This window comes from Prionailurus bengalensis, chromosome C1 (assembly GCF_016509475.1).
Source record: "Prionailurus bengalensis isolate Pbe53 chromosome C1, Fcat_Pben_1.1_paternal_pri, whole genome shotgun sequence".
Classification (NCBI taxonomy): Eukaryota; Metazoa; Chordata; class Mammalia; order Carnivora; family Felidae; genus Prionailurus; species Prionailurus bengalensis.
This window is the reverse complement of record NC_057345.1, coordinates 208,960,576-208,977,431: the sequence shown is the minus strand read 5'-3', so window position 1 is coordinate 208,977,431 and position 16,856 is coordinate 208,960,576. Positions and strand designations below refer to the sequence as shown.

The 16,856-nt window shown below is 40.1% G+C and overlaps 1 protein-coding gene across 2 annotated transcripts in view; it reads left to right on the top strand.

Annotated features, from left to right (window-relative positions):
• The first annotated feature begins 1,322 nt into the window (after nt 1-1,322).
• The window catches only part of CUL3 (cullin 3), a 96,741-nt gene continuing 81,207 nt past the window's right edge, over nt 1,323-16,856 (top strand). For both annotated transcript variants that reach the window (XM_043577988.1, XM_043577987.1), the window contains exon 1: nt 1,323-1,814. In XM_043577988.1, coding sequence (XP_043433923.1) covers nt 1,749-1,814 — 66 coding nt within the window. In that variant the 5' untranslated portion in view covers nt 1,323-1,748. The remainder of the gene's footprint in view (nt 1,815-16,856) is intronic.

Sequence of the window (16,856 nt, the reverse complement as noted above, 5' to 3'; positions counted from 1 at the left end):
CTTAAAAGAGTATAAAAACCAGTTTCCAAATGCTATAAAAAGTATTAAAAGCCTAACTTATAAAAGGTATCAAAAAGTATTAAGTGAATGAAGTATTAAACCCTCAGCCTCCAAATGTAGACACCCATCCCAATAATAGGTTATTTAAAAGGAGATTGCAAAGTTTAGTGAAAACTCATACATTACTTTGCTGTCAGAAGTCTAAATATAATATTAATTTGGGTAAAGACAGAAGTTAGGAGGTAAAATTCATAATAAATAAACGATAAAAAGCAAAACTGATGAATCCAACTAGACCTTTTGACTACAATAACTCCCCAAATTACAGAAAACTGGAATAAAGGACAATAATTTTGTCTTTCAAAGCCGACAATCCTCTTTGGTAATGGTAAAAAAGACTTGGCAGGTTAAAGCCGGTTTCTATCATCCTATCGCCTATTTTTCACCACTTAACCAAAATATTGCACTACATCAAGGGAGTTGTCACTTTATTTCAATGATAATGAAAAAAGAGGTTTTAACGCTATTAAGTCCTGGGTTCCCCTAGGAAGTATCAATGAATCAAGAGGCCCTGGAACTTTTGGAGTTCAGGGAAATTTTATGGATTAACCATCTCCCATCCCTCAGGGCTGAGAAGTGGGGTCGGCGCATCCAAACACAATACCTCCTAAGGCATACAGACCTCTAATTTCTAACACTACAGGTGACTCCTGCACAAACTCTTCTTTCAACTTTCTGGCTTCTGCTCAAGTACACCTCCCTAGTCCACATGCCCTAGAAAAGCACAGGAACCAGTTCCAGGACTTGGTTATCCACCTGGCACCCCTACGCTCCTCCCCGAGACTACCGTCCGGCGGCCCCGGCCCCGCCCAACCCAGGTCCGGCCCGGCCCGGCCCGTCGCAGCCCTGCCCAGCCCAGGAAGACCCAGCCCACTACAGTCCCGCTCCGGCTCGCTGAACCTCCCCCGCCCACTTCGTTCATGTGATCACGGCCAACCCCCCCCCCCCCCCCCCCCGCTCCGAGCTCCACCAATTAGCAACCACCCCTGTCCATAGCCCAGTCCGCGACGTTCCCCTTTCAAAAAGGCAGCTTTCTCCTCCCGCCTTCAGCCCCGCCCCTTTCCCCACCTCCCCGTCCTGCTGGTCCCTCCCACTTCTCTAAGTCCCCGGCCCCTTCCTCCCCTCCCGTTGACCCCTCCCGCTCCCAAGCTTCGCCCCGCCCCACTCGGGGCCGCGCGCTCGCCCTCTTCTCGCGAGATCTGAGCGTCCCCGCCGCGGCCGCCCTCCTCCCCCTCCCGTCCTCCCACCCCCCTCCCCCCAATCTCTCCACTCTCCGGCTCTCCTCCCTCCCTCCTCCCCCCTCCACCCTCTGGGCCGGATCTCGTCTCGCTGAGGCGGAGGAGGAGAAGGAGGAGGAGGACGTTCGGCCTGCGCAGTGAGATGTTTGTCCGTCGCCGCCGCCGCCGCCATCGCGGAGGAGCGCGATAAAGGGAGCCGAGCCGGGCGTGAGGGGGACCCCGCGGAGCCGCCGCGCCAGCGCAGCCCCCCCTCAGCCGAGCCCGAGCCGCCGGAGCCCGAGCCGCCGCCGCCCCCGCCGCGGCCGCCCAGGGGCCGGCCAGCTCCTCAGCCCAGCCCGGGGGCCGCGCCGCCGCCCCCAGCGTAGCCCCTCGCCTGCCCGCCCGCCTTAAATGTGACACCGGCGCCTCGGAGTGCGACCCGAAGCCGCCGCCGGGGAGGGGACGAGCACCATGTCGAATCTGAGCAAAGGCACGGGCAGCCGGAAGGACACCAAGATGCGGATCCGGGCCTTTCCGGTGAGTCTCTCGTTGGCGCCTGGGACCCCGGGGCCGGGGGCCCGGCGGAGAGCCGCACGCGAGGCCCGGGCTGAACTCCCCCCAACAGGCCGCAGGCCCGGCCTCCCCTCCCCCACGCCGCCGGCCGCGGGGCGCGAGCCTTCCCGGCAACGGGGCGGCGCGGGGCCCCTGCGCGGCCGCCCTCCCGGGCCGTTCCCCGCGCCCGGCGCCGCGCACCCAGCCGGGGGCTGCTCCTCCAGCCGAGCCGCGGGCGGCGGCCGCGGCCGGGGCCCCTTGGCACCTTCCCACGTCCCTGGGGGTGTAGGCCCGGCCCCTGGCGCTCCCCTCCCGGCCCGCTTCCCGGGACCACCGGACCCGCAGGGACGGGGACCGTGGAAGTCCTCCGTGTGTGGGGCGTGCGTGTAACTTTTCACGTGTGGGCTCGCTGCCGTTTCACAAATCCCCTGGCCTCAAAGATGGCCAACCAAGACCTGTCGGATGATGAAGGGGACTGTCCTCTCCCTCTCCCTTCCTCTCCTCGGGGAGGCTTTTGCCACCGACCTGCCCCCCGACGCAGTGACAGTGGTTCCACGTAACGCTCGCTAGTTGTGGACTAACATCAGGTGTATTGATAGCGTCTTTCGTCCACAGGCTGCCGAAGCACTTTACAAACTCTCTTGCGCAGGAATTGCCTCGCCACTCGTAGGAGGGTCAAGGCGAAGCCAGAGAAAACGCACTGGACAATTGTTTCGCCCCTTCTTTAGCCTTGGAAGCCCAAAAGAACGAGTAGTCACCGCCCCGAGTTGCTCGTCTCTGTAGGTTTTAGTGACCGCCAACGGGTTCTGCCTAGAAACTTTTCTTTCTGAGCCTTACGTTGCGTTACAGGCGCTTGCAGCGTTCAGCATACGGGGTATAACTTTGGATGTCAGATCTGATCCAGGTAGCCAATGGCAAGCAATTAAAATGTACTGTTGTAACAGAGAAACTGGACATACTTGCTCATGTCGCTACAGTAACAGGTCTACGTCAAGATAGACAAACTAGCAATTGGACGGAAGATTGTAAAGCACCAAAACTGGAGAAAGATCTCCAGTGTCTTAGCATCATAGACCCGTAGCTTGCGAAGGGGGAAAGGTGTGGTTTGCATGTGCTGCTTAGAGCATGCTTTTTGCACAAGGGCAATTTGCAGTGAGGGGAGACTTACTAATACAGTTGTCCCAATTGAGTAAGAAGCCCACCCAGAGAACTTGAGGACTGCTCTGAATTCTTAAAACGTTTAAGAAAAAAAAAAAAATGGACCTGATGCAGAGTTCTGAAATTGTACTAACCTGAGTGGTGATGTCACTGCATAGAGACTCCAGCCTTCATGTAAAGATAGGATATGCTCAGGAAAATTGAGTGTTTTGACACACCAATTAAAGGGATTTTGAGTTTTTGAAGTTTTTTTTCTCCCCAGTAAATACGAGAAAGAAAAAGAAAGTGAGAAATGTTGACAGAAGAGAACTCATGAAGTCGATCAGCATGTTTTCCCTTATAATGAAGTGAGCTGGGTTTGTAATGGGTTAGGTAGTGTTTTGCTACTAAATCAGTTGTGAACATTTTCAGCAGAACTTAGAATTAAACAGAATCTTAAATAGTTTTATACAGTAAGTTTTCTAGGAAAATTTGCTATTCTTGAAGTCTTGAGTTCTTCTAAATCAGATTTGTTAGTAAAATCTGTAATAGCTCACGTTTGACGTTAACTCGTTTTTGTTAATACTGTGAGTAACCACTTGTACTTTTATTTTAAGTGTGATCAGTTTTTTCGTCTCTTTAGGTTTACCCGTTCCTACCTGGTCTTCATTCCCTCATTCATTCAATAAATACTACTGTGTGCCACACACTGTTCTAGGGGCTTGGAATATGTCAGTATAGCTTGAAGAATCAAGACTCCTTCTTTCTGGATGTTGTGTTATTGGAAGAGGCAGGAGAGAATTTCATTATTCCTTTAGCAGAGGACTATAATATATGATACGTTAGCGCTGAGTACTGAAACCGATTTTTTTTTTTTTTTTTTTAACGTAGTGTTATGGTTGTGATCTCATTTGGACCTTTTCTGTCCATAACTTGTTGCCATCTAAGATTTTCTAAAATCCTTTATTGAAGTTTGTAAATGACAGGTGTTTGATATTCAGTGGTTTAATATCTGCTAATTTTTAAAAGCATAATTTTTCATTTCATAAGTCTTCATACTCCTAAGTAGTTTCCACTGAAAAGAATCCTGTTTTTTAATACATACATTTTTAAGTCATAGTTCTTTGAGCCTTCACTAAGATACATGCGTTGGTGGTATGGTATTTCACTGACTTATCCTTTGGTAAATGTTTGAGTACTTCCTAGACCTTCAAATTTTTTCTTTCAGGTTAGCAATCTTCTAGTAGCAAATACATAGTATTCCATAAAGAAAAAATAGTATTTATGTGTATACATATGTATAGTACTTACAGGTATTGTATTTTGCATTACTGTTTGGATATATACTGTAGTCTAAGAAAATTGTAGTTTACCAGAGGTCTCAAGTGCTCATTTCAGATTCTGTTTTATAAATTGATGCAGAAAGTGTAAAATATGTATTGAGATTGTTTTGTTTTCGTTGCAGAATAGAGTGGTAGGTGGACTTCCAGGTATTTGATAGATGTCTAAGCCTACTGCACATACAGTCCCATCAGTAAAGTCAAGTTCCTTTTAGCGTTTAGGGCATACTGTAAGTGTGCCTTCATCATTGTTCACAAGAGTAAAAGTTATGCCATACCACAGTTTTATACACAATTTGCATTTTAAGTAGAGCTTTTCATAAGATTTTAAGAGAAATGAGTTCTTTTTGAGATGGAAAACAATAAAGGACTTTTTGGATTTATAAATTGTTGATGGAGTTAAAGTTTATCCCAGTTTGTTAGCTTTCCTGCAGTGCACTAAAATATATGGCATTTCACATTCTTTTTTTTTTTTTTTTTTTTTTTTGGTACCCTAAATAACAGCAAGGGCCACAAAACATTTTTAAGAAAGGAGCCTGGAGTTGTGAAGCTCCTGGAAGCTCTATGGATTTGGATCAGAGTGCTGCCCCAAGAAGTTCTGCACTTCTTTCCTTGCTGTTGCCGTCTGTCTCACCCCTGAGCTTTTGTTCCGCTATGTAGGATTAGTTGCTGTCAGGTGAACCTTTTGTTCTTACGTTTGAAAAGCCATTCCTCACCATCTGTACTTTCCACATGGGTTCTGTGCACATGGGGTTGAAAGATTGGATTGGACTGGATTGGAGGAGATACGTTTGAATGAAAATACTGGCCTCTCTTCTGGTACGTCTTTTTTGGCTTAGCCGTCAGAGTAGGAATCGTGTTATGAAAGTGACGGTCTTTAGAGTGTGGTCTGGAAATGGTTTCGATTGTTAGTTTATAGACGCATGCTAAATCATGGTGAAGAGTCTCAGGTTGTGATGTCCACACCATAATTCCAGATGAGCTTCACAGAGCTCCTGTCTGTGTGGCATGGGCACTAAGTGACGTGGAGGTTATTGTTAGGTGGAAAGCACAGAGTAACATTAGAGAGAGATGAGTTTTAAGATCATCTGTGATATACCTGCGAGCACAAGAGTTTAATAACAAATGGAGACAGTTAAGGTTTTTGTTTTTCCTGGCTAGAGTAAAATTTGCTAAATTTGGGGGAATAGCTTGATGTTCATAATAGATTTCCCTTCCTTAGAGAACATAGTTGTTGTCTAGGACTACTGGAGTGTATAGACGGGAAAGCTGAATGACAGTCTGACAAATCACACAGGGTGGGGAATTAACTATTTTTTGTTCTCTAGTGTAGAGAAATTAAGGAGTAAGGTGTAACAGATTCATTGAAGTGTCACTTAAACTTGGACTGATTCTTTCTAATAGTTCCAGGACAGCCAGTTGTGTTGTAGCTGTTAGTACCTCTCTGGCTTTAGAAGTTAAAAAACAAAAGCATAAAGTAGGTATCTATAAGATGTGTATATTTGCATTATCTTCCTAGATAACCCTTAACAGGAACCTGGAAAATTATTAGTATCAATATTAAATTTGCAAGTATTTTAGAGTGTAGAAAATACTGTAGAAATTGACCTTCTAAATAATACTTCAGTCACAAGGTCAGTTCATTGAGACAAAATAGAGAAAGCTTCATTTGTTTGTACGTTATTCATTCATTAAATGTAGCTAAGTCATAACAGCACTTTTCCAGTTTATGAGGATGATATGTTTAAGACTAGAGAAAGTAGTATGCCTTCCCTTTGTATTCTAAGTTGCTCCCAGCTGTCCCTTTGAGATACTTTTTGCTGTTACTTTCAAGATCATCTGATGTTCGTTAGCAGTTTTGTTAAATTTTTGTAAAAGTTACTCGACAATTTGTAGTTTTGAATAATCCAGTTTTGAAAGTAGTTCTCGTTTGTTCATTGTAAATGCAACAAAAAAGTAAAGGTGTTACTAGTAAGCACAAATCCTTGAGCTATAATAGGAATTGTAATTAGTGTCTGTCAGTGTATTGTGAAAACCAGTCATAATCTGTCAAAGCAGTGAATTCATTTTAGTAGATTTTCTAATTATAAAAGTGATGCATATTCATGATAGAAAACGTTAAGTATCTAAATTTATAAATAAGGAAATAAAAATCACCTCTAGGGGCACCTGGGTGGCTCAGTTGGTTAAGCGTCCAGGTCATGATCTCACAGTTGTGAGTTCGAGCCCCACATTGGGCTCTGTGCTGACAGCCCTGAGCCTGGAGCCTGCTTCAGATTCTGTCTCCCTCTCTCTCTGCCCCTCCCCTACTTGTGCTCTGTCTCTTCCAAAAATAAATGTTAAAAAAATTTTAAAAATCACCTCTAGTTCTACTGCTTGGACATAAGCAATATTTACATTTTGATGTGTTTTCTTTTAATTTTTCATACACTTCTGAACCCTTAGTAAAATTGAGGTACTATGTCATGTTATAAACTTTTTTTAAAATCTGGTATTTTCATGTTAAATATATCAATATGACTTGTACAGAGTAACACTCTAGGGTACCTCAGTTTGCTTAACCATTTCCCTACTGCCAGGTATTTTGATTAATTCCAGTTAGTTCATATTTCCTCTGCTACAGATAATGCAACTGTGATTATTTAGGCACATAAATACTGAACCTATCCATGATTATGGAATTACTGAGCCAGACAGAATTGGTATATGTTGCCAAATTGACCTCCAGAAAGGTAGGAATTCATAACACTTAATGAATGCTTATCATGTGCCACACACACTGTTCTTTGTCTTTTACTGTGCTTTGCGTGTGTAAACTCATTTCATTTGCACAACTGTATGGAATACAATCATCATTTGTTTTACAAAAGAAGCCTTGAAAACCTAAGAAATTTTCTTAAGGTCACTGTGCCCGTAAGTGGCAGAGCTAGGATCCTAATGCAGACCCTCTGGCTCTAAAGGGAATGCTCTTCAGAATTAATTATACAAGTCAAGGTTATATTAGTGTATTTCTATTGTGTAGCAGTGCCTTAGCCAGCATTTTATATCTTTAATTTCATAGGTGAAAAAATAGTACTTTAATACTTTAATTTGCATGTCTTTGACGACTCCTAAGAATAAAACTATGGATAGTCTGTAGGGAATTTTCCTTTAGTTTTACTTTATTCAACATGTGTGTTGGGAGTCTGACTAAAAAATAGACTGAGAATATAATAGAGTGTAGGCTTTGGACTGCCAGGTTTTGAGTGTCATTTCTACCTTATTCTAGCATCATCTTTAACAAGTTACTTAACTTCTTCTAGCTTCAGTTTCCCCCTCTGAAATGAAAATACTAATAGGACCTACCTTACAGGGTTGTTGTGAAATAGAATAAAGCATTAGAACACTACCTAGCTCAAAGGTGCGGTTTGTACCACTATTTAGCCATGGTTATGCCACAAGTTAAATGTTAAGATTGAATGTTATTTTTACAGGTTGTTATATTGTAATACTAAATGCTCATTTTAGTGATGCTGCCATTTTTTTTGGTAGAATTCTTAGAGCTTACATTTTGAAAAGCCTGCATGGCCAGTTTGAACCACACTAAAAATCAGTCCCAAAGGATATAGGTTTGGTACCGTTGGGACACTTGCAAAGAATGCTACTGGCTCTTGGGGGTAGATTCAGAAAAGTTGTGATAATGATTCTTGCATAATCATTGGAATAAGTATGTCACATCTTAGATAATTTTGTTGAGGGAGTGTGATGTACATAATAGAAAGTACACGCCAAATATTTATCTAAAAATACGTTTTGCTTCTCTTCATTTCTTCCCTTTCTTTTCCGTTCCCTTCTTTTTTTGTTTCTCTCATGAACTAGGTTGTGGACCCTGCCCAAAGCTTATACCGGACACCCTTTTGAACCACGAAGCACTTAGCTTAGTGTCAGACACAGTGTGTGGCTGGTTAGTGAATGATTGATTAAATGAGAAACTAGGCCTTTAAGCTAAACCATAGTAATTGATTAATTGGATAAGTTGATGCAAGTACCGCTCTGAAATGTTTGAACTCTCTTTGCGACTATAAGTGAAGTCTTAAGGTGTAGTAGGTCATTGATGATCTTGTGGCACTTCCTTTGAAGCGTAGTCAGCCTAGTCTCCTGAAACAACGATGATTTGAAAGTAGAGCTAGCATGATGCATCGGTAGTAACCTTGGCTTGAGCTTTTGAAGACCAAACCTGTAGCCCGGTCTTTTTGGTTCACTAGCTGTACTCTGCAATTGACTCCCTTCTCCATGATTTTTTCTTCTCAGCCTGTTGAGCTGCCCACTGTGATTCCCCCATTTTCATTGCAGCTTGACTCTTCTGTATCTTCAGCCTGTTCTCAGAGTTCTTTGCCTTCTTTATATCTGAAACCTGGCTTTACCCTGGGAATTCAGGCTTATCTTCTTAAGTTGGTGTGTCTGTTTTCCTTGTAATTCTTAAATCATTAGGCCCAGAAACCATTTATTAACCACATCTGTCACCTTTTGTGGCCTGGGCCATTGTGAACTGTTCTTTTTTGGCACTCCCTGTGACTGTGTCCTAACTTCTTAAACGTGTTCCTTTAGTCACTGAAGACTTTCATACCTTCCTCACATTCTTTCCAGTTCAGATCTTAATTTCATCCAATACATGTGGCACAGTCATTCATTTATTCAATTTAAAATCAGTTATTATGTGTTCCTCCTGGGGGTCAGGATCAAACAGGATGATCAGACAGACCTGGCCTCTTCTTATTACAGTGGTCTTCACTCTGTCTTAGAGCTTGTCATTTTGTTGCTTTAGAAATCTTAAACTTTGATACTACGTTCTATCTTAGCTTCTCCATTTGTTAGATGTAGTGAGCAAATCACTTGTTTCCTGTTTTGTAAGAAGAGAAAACAATACCTACTTCTTCAGAATAGTTAATACATGTAAAGCTCTTAGGATAGTGTGTGGCACAACGTAAGCATTCTAAATAAATGCAGGTTGTCATTATTTCATTATTCTATTGTACTTGTTGCTTGTTTTCCTTCTGACATTAATGTGCTCTTGGATCTCAAGAAGATCCCTTTCATTCTTTTAAGCCGTGGTGCCTCCTTATTAGTTAACTAGTTGCTAGTTACTAGTTGCCTCTTCTTTCATACCACCTCCCCAGAGCAAGGCCAGAAATAGCACAAAGTGTCTTGGATCATTCCACCCATCTGCCTTCACTGCTTATGTTTTTTAGGCTGTTGTGCACTCCTGGGGAAAATTGGACGATGGTGATATCTAAGCCGGACTCCCAGGGCCTCTGGGCAGGTTTTTTTTGTGTGTCCCTGGTAAGCTCCTGCTTCCTTTTCCTGTGCAAGCTATTCCGAACTTTAATCACTGTCTTTAAGCTCTTTATTGAGAATTCTTTTATCTGTCTTCCAGAAGTTTAACCACTGCTTCACTGTGAAAACTAATGTTATCTTGTATAAGTTCCTTCAGCTTTCTTTCCTTTCAGTTATAGCCTTTAACCTCTGTCTTTACTCATTCTTTGCCCCTTTCCTCAGGGCTCAGAGAAGGAAGATGTTCTTTTCTTGTTTTATCATGGTAACTGGCTATCATACTATTATTCTTTATTTTCAAAAGTCTTCAAAGTATATAGTCTGTATCTCCTTTATTAGAACATGATTTTCTTTAGAGGAGGCGTTAAGTCTTTTTGTACTGATCTTTGTCAGTGTAGCACCATAGTATCCAGCAATGTTGCATGAATCAGTGAATAAATACACTCTTGCTTTATTGTCTTTAAGATGGGAAACTACAGCAGTCTTTCTCACAGGTTAGTTATGAGAAAGTGCTTTCTGAGAAACAGTGGCATCAATGAGACATATAAAAGAATTTTTTAATCATAAGGCAGAGTTTCCAAACAAAAGTAATACATTTGATGGAGGACAGTCATTTTCAAATACTTACAGGGTCTCCAAGACCTAGGAGGCATAGGAGGAGTGGAGTAGGTGTATCTTCAAAAATCTCCTTCTCTTGTTATTTAAAGCCATCTGTAGTTGTCATTTGTACAAAAGATTTCATTTTAAAAAGTTCTATTAACCACTGCTTTAAAATCACTAGTCGTTAATCCAGCCTTTTTAAAGTCAAGGAGAGCCCTACTTGCCCAAGTTGGGACAATTACTAACAAATTGAGAACGGATTCCTTTCATTGGCCTTAACCCCTTATCCGGAGGTTTTGCTACTAGAAAGCATTCCTTTATTTTTTTAAGTCAGTTTCAAGTTGAAAATGTAGTTAAGTAAAACTTCTTAAATTTGATTTTCATTCGTTTAGTACTTGCAATCGAGAAAGGAATGGACCCAGATTTACTCTTTAAGTGACAAAGGTTACTGCTAAGCAAACGAAGAAGACTTCAAAGGAATGTCTTTACTTTAAGAAAATACAAGCTTTTTTGGAGATATTTTTCTATAAAAGCAACCCCTCAATCGTAAGAGGAATTCTTTAACGTAATGATTGCACGTCATTCTTTTCTGAAGCAACTCTGAACTGAGCAACCCTTAACCTCTCCTATTTGCTTTATCCTCTTGACAGTAATCATGATAAATTCTTTTTCTTTTTTTATTTTCAATTTATAGATAGTATGAGAAATTGCTTTATAAGATTATTACTACAACTTGTTGAATGTCTATTTTATGTTAGGCTGTGTTTTAGGTACTTGGAACTATATCTCAAATCCTTTAGATGTTACTGTTTTAAATCTGTTTAGGTCTGAGAGATACCTGGTAAGGTATGCATAATATCACATGTACATCTAAGAAAGGGCAGAGCCGGGATTTAGATCCCAGATCTGATTCAAAACTTCATGTTCTTCCCGCTGTACCACACTGCTTGGGTGTATTCTTTTTTTTTTTTTTTCAATGTTTATTTATTTTTGGGACAGAGAGAGACAGAGCATGAACGGGCGAGGGGCAGAGAGAGAGGGAGACACAGAATCGGAAACAGGCTCCAGGCTCTGAGCCATCAGCCCAGAGCCCGACGCGGGGCTCGAACTCACAGACCGCGAGATCGTGACCTGGCTGAAGTCGGATGCTTAACCGACTGCGCCACCCAGGCACCCCGGGTGTATTCTTTTAAGCATTTGCTAGGTTCTGAAATATTTACTTTCTCAATAGGAATATATTGGAAAATTAATTCTAAGATTGCTGTTCAAATTATTAACCAGGGGCAGGTCCAGGGGCCCTAAAATTTATACAGTGCAGTACTCCTGATGAAAAAAAATCGAAATTAGTTTTTGGTCATTGGAAGGAGCCTTTGAAAGTATAAACCTTGCTAGATTGAAGATAAAATGCATCTCTCATAAGAGAATAAAAGTTACTAAAAACTTGAAATCAATGGAAGTGTATATTCAGTAAAATTTGTGTTGATAAGTTAAGGGTATCCTTATATGTACTGACTTGAATTAAGCAAAGTCATAACTTAGAAGAAAGACATTAGTTGATTCAGTTGTGAGTTAACACTTTCCTTTTTAAACTTAGAAGACTGATAGCACAATTTTTTATAAACTTTTTCCAATTAGCAGACATTCATCTTAAGTATAGGTTTAGAAAAAAGTGATTCTTTGAAATTAACATGTTATGATACTTTAATATAATCCTTAATTTTTGTCTTTGAGAATATACTAAGAAGTAGGTTAAACAGTAAAATCAATTTTGAAGCACAAAGAGCACTTAAAAATAATTCACTTTTCCTCATGGTACATGCAAATGAGACATGAAAAAAGTGTTTTGTTTTGGTTTTTTTTGATGAAGCTATCCCTAGCCAACTAAACAAGTCATTTATTTGCTCTTGTTTATATTCATATTTTAATTTTTAAAAGCTAAAAGGGATTTTAGAGAGAATCTGTGCCAGTCTTCCTTAATAGATGGGGAAAGGGAGGACTAGAGAGGATGATTTACCCAAGGGGATACTCTTATGACTTGAATTTATGGCAGAACCATGACTAGAAGCCTGATTTCCAGTTAAAGGTCTTTTCTCTAGACCAGACTGAAACAATCATATAGCCATAATAATTCAGTGTTAACGTTAGCCTATTCAGTTACTAAATGTTGTCTTAAAATTGTGCACCCAAGTGATTTGAGTTGACATGGAGGTAACAACAGAAGGACACTTAGTTTAGGACCCTGGGATTTCTTCGTTGCTCTAGTTAGCTGTGTGATCTTGAATAAGCCACATGGCCTCAGTTTCCTTATTTGTAAAGTGAGATTTTTAACTTGTGGTTATCTTATGCTCATTCCAGCTCTAAAACTTTCAGTAAAAGGCGGTGCATTTATACACCAGTCTAGTTGCTGAATGCTGGTGTGTTCTCCCATGGTTTAAAACATTTTCTGTGATGGTGCAGTAGTCACCTACCTACCTTTTGGATTTAGAATGTTCTTTAAAATCAGAGTGGTGTTAAGGGGCGCCTGGGTGGCTCTGTCGGTTAAGCTTCTGACTTCGGCTCAGGTCATGATCTCGTGGTTCATGAGTTTGAGCCTGGGCCAGGCTGTGTGTGATAGCTCAGAGCCTGGAGCTTGCTTCGGATTCTGTGTCTCCCTCCCTCTCTGCCCTCCCTGGCTCTCACTCTGTCTCTTGCTCTCTCAAAAATAAATAAACATTAAAAAAAGTTAAAAAAAAAAAAAAAGAATGGTATTATTTCAGTGATGATGCTTAAATAGTAATATGAAGCAGTGGGAAATTAGCTCTGGTTTTTTTGCTTTTTTTTTGGCATACTTTGTGTGAATTGGTAGCTTCAAGGAATTTTTGAGCAGATTTGATACCAGGTTTTTGTAGTAATTTTTTTGATGGACTTTTGGTATCCTGTCTCATTTGATTACAGTTTAGATTCATTCAAAGACAAAGCTGACAGGTAATTTATACTTTTTCACATTTTTTTCCTCATCCTTTGGACTGTGTATCGCTGATTTCAGGGTAAACTAACTTACAATTTATAGGGCTTTTGACACATTATCATAGTTTAAAAAAACAAGGTTTACCCGTTTCAAAACCACTTAGTGACCTAGGCTAAAGAGAAGAAAATATTGTCACTTTTGATTAAAATTGATACTTTTAGATTGTTAGGATGGAAATATGGAACTCAAACATACGCTCAGATATAAAGTATAAGTAATTTTCTTGGGGCCCTTGGGTGGCTTTGTCAGGTAAGTGTCGGACTTGCCTCAGGTCATGATCTCACGGCTCCTAGTTCAAGTCCTGCGTTGGACTCTATGCTGACAGCTTGGAGCCTGGAGCCTGCTTCAGATTGTGTGTCTCCCTCTCTTGCTCTGCCCCTCGCCTGCTCACGCCCTGTCTGTCTCTCTCTCTCTCTCTCTTTCTCTCAAAAATGAATAAACATTTAAAAAAAAAAAGTATAAGTAATTTTCTTAATGGGGGGAAGGTCTCTAATTATGATGTTTGAGGAGTTCCAGTTACAATGAATGTTGTATTCTTTGGATAAAATGTGTTTCCGTGTACCAGGCATGTAGCCTGCCTCCCCGTCCCCCTCCCCCCCCCTTTTTTTTCCTTTTTTCAGTGAGGACAGCACAGTAGGACAGTGACAAACTTCTTGGCTCAGTGAGAATACTTAAAATTGCATCTTACTGTGATTATTATCAAACCATGAAATGTCACACATATCCTTTCTCATATATGCAAAAGTCATTCATGGAGAGATATATTTGAAATATATTAGTCGTAGTCAAGTCATTTGTGACTTACATGGACTTTAATAGGCTACTCTGGAAGTTTGACCTTTGGTATTTGAAAGAAAAAAAATTGTTCCAAATTTCCATATTGATTTTTTGAACAGCCTCCTACTGCCGAGTGCTGAAATGCAGATTATAATTGAACCTTCTACTGATGATTTAGCTTTCTCATTATAAACATACTGTTCTATAATGGTATTAGAGGCCAGCTGAATGTGGATCGGGTTTAGTTTGTGATTTCACAGAATTGTCCCAGGATCCTGTGCCTTTCTAATTGATCATCTTTTTCTCTGCTCCCTTGACATTAGTTCCTACTTTCGGCAGCATGGTTCTGCACTCATCTGATCTCCACTGTAACCACAGAGAAACTGGTTAAAGAAACATCAGTCTCAACTTTACATGCAGGTTTAAGTCCTTAAGTGAGGCTGTACGTCAGTTTTGTGTAGTAAAGAAGCGAATGTATTGAGTAAGTGCTGTGTGCCAGATGCTTTCACAAACTTTCTTAATTGCCACACACTACATCATCTCCCATTTCTCCTGCCACAAGCGTGTGAGGAAAGTAAACTCTGGAAAGTTAAATAACTTGTCCAAAATATGAATGCATAGCATGGTACTGTTTTCCTTAATACTTGAGTCTTTGGTTGTATTTTTGATGGTTGAGGTTGGTTAAAGATTAACTGATGGATAAATGGGATTATTGCAGATGTCATAAGCCGTTGTATAGTCATTGGTCATCAGATAAGACTCATCATCATCATTAACTGTAACTGGACTACATTCAAATCATAGTTTTTGAGAGTCACCTAGGCATTGTCCCATGTGTTATAAAGGATCCAATAAAATAAAGGGAGAGAGACTTTATATTACTCTAAGTTGCTTATAATCTGGAAGGCAGCTTCCTTACATAATTTATGGCTTAGTTGTGTCTCACTAGAATACTGTCATTCCTCAGATATTTGTACCAGAGCAATTTTTTTTTTGAGGCTGAAGCTCAAAATTAAGATTAAGCATTTTTCCTTGTTTATTTTTTTCTAGCTGTGTCATTCTGAATTGCTTGGAATTTCAAATTCTCACCCTTTTCCCCCACCCACCCTGTTCTAAATTTCTTGTTGAAAATTATTCACAGGGGACTAAAGACTTCTTGTGCTTTGTATACAGTGGATGTGAAGAATACAGTTCTCTTCATTTTAGTTTAATTGGCTCATGCTGTAGTTCTCTCCAACTCTTGGTAATTACAGAACCTTCAAGATGTGTAAGTATATAACAGACCGACATCCTTTCAAATTCAGACATTTTAAAGTTATGTTTTTACATCATTTGAAATAGTGTAGATGAATAACCAAAGATATTTGTGAAAGAAAATAAACACTTAAGGTTATTTTTGCTATTGATACTTACTAATGAGGGAATTGTAATCCTGGATTAGGAAGATGCAAGAGGGTGGAGGTCATTTTTAAAAATTAAACTCTTGATTTGTTTTTTAAAAGTCTCATTAAACCATAAGCATTTAAGAATACTTAATTATAGCTTTCCTTTTAAAAAGAACTTTTGTTTTCTTGCTAAATGAATTTACCTTCCTTGCTGATCACTTTATAACTTGAACTTGTTGGAGCAGAATACTGTATATGCCTAATAATGAGCAAACATTACATGTGTGTATGCATTCCATTATTTTATTGTTTTGTTGAGGCATTACATTCCTTCCTGAGTGTATTTGCAATTAATGGATCGTAAGTAAAGCAATTTCATCAATGAGATCAAAATCCTGCTCAAATAATTTAGAATATCACTTTAAAAAAAATGTTACTACTCTTTTTAAAAAAGTACACAATGTTAAGGCCTTTAAGTTTTATGACTCTGAGTGAAGTATATAGACTGATGTTTTTATGGTTAACATATTGATGAAATTTGGGGCGCCTGGGTGGCTCAGTGGGTTAAGCATCAGACTTCACCTCAGGTCATGATCTCGTAGTTTGCAAGTTTGAACTCCATGTGAGGCTCTGTGCTGACAACTCGGAGCTTGGAGCTTGTTTCGAATTCTTTGTCTCCCACTCTCTCTACCTCTTCCCGGCTCACACTCTGGCTCTCAAAAATAAGTAAACATTAAAAAAATATAAAAAAAAATATTGATGAGATTAGAGGTTAACATTTAGTTCTTTTAACTTTCATTGGCAGTTAATGTTGTATTCTGTACCAAGGATGGGTGAGAAATTGAAGTTCATCAATAACATAATTATTTTAGCACTGTTACTGACATGTTCAGTAGATTCTAAGACCAAAAGCATACATATAGAAGAATCTGCTTTTGAAGCCCATTTCCTTTGTTTTCAGTTTTTTGATTTAGGGGAAAGATTGTAGCTTATGGATCCTCTCCTGAAGGGGCTTTTCTGCCTGTGATTTTCTTCCTAGTTAATATTTATTAATAAAATTAATGATTAAGTAGTTAAGTGAATAGGAAAATCTGAAAATACTACTTGATAAATGAAATTTAAGGGTTTATTGCTTGCTTGCACATGATTATACTTTATTTGAAAAGGACATTTGATTATTTTAAAATTACGTTAATTGCAGTAGATAAGCACCTTAAAATATATTTCCATATCTTTATGCTTACTAATTCAGATGTTCGTGTTTTCAAAATTGCATTAGTGTAATACAGATCAATCAAGGTACTTTCACCAGGCATTTGTTTATGGCCTTCTAAGTGACATTGAAGAAAAATATATAACTCCTTAAGTATCTTGTAGTCTACTGGAGGAAAAAGATGCACAGATAATTATGAAGCAGTATGGAGTGTAGTGATAGATATGACCTGAGTATTATGAAAGAGCTGAGAAGGAG